At 36.9% G+C, this 233-nt stretch overlaps 1 protein-coding gene across 1 annotated transcript in view; it reads left to right on the top strand.

Annotated features, from left to right (window-relative positions):
* LOC119593056 overlaps positions 1–233 on the top strand; it is a gene marked incomplete in the record, with an annotated part of 61427 nt that overhangs the window by 30692 nt on the left and 30502 nt on the right. The window contains 1 exon segment of the mRNA XM_037941958.1: positions 50–161. Coding sequence (XP_037797886.1) covers positions 50–161 — 112 coding nt within the window.

Below are 233 nucleotides of genomic sequence, written 5' to 3'. Positions count from 1 at the left end.
ATATTTTCCTCTTTCATGCTACTGATTCCTTATGTTTTCTGTCTTGCAGCAAGTTTACCGAGAACACCAGTTTATCCAACATACATATTACAGTGTAACATATTGTAATCACTGTGGCCTCATTATCTGGGGTATTGCCCCCCAGGGGTACCAATGTGCCAGTAAGTAGAAAAAAAATCCTATCTATAGGTGCAGATTCAGCAAAAGTTGTTTTTCAGTAAATTGTGATTATT

This window comes from Penaeus monodon, chromosome 31, assembly GCF_015228065.2.
Source record: "Penaeus monodon isolate SGIC_2016 chromosome 31, NSTDA_Pmon_1, whole genome shotgun sequence".
NCBI lineage: Eukaryota > Metazoa > Arthropoda > Malacostraca > Decapoda > Penaeidae > Penaeus > Penaeus monodon.
Note: the sequence above shows the minus strand (reverse complement) of the source record. Positions and strands in the feature narration are given on the sequence as shown.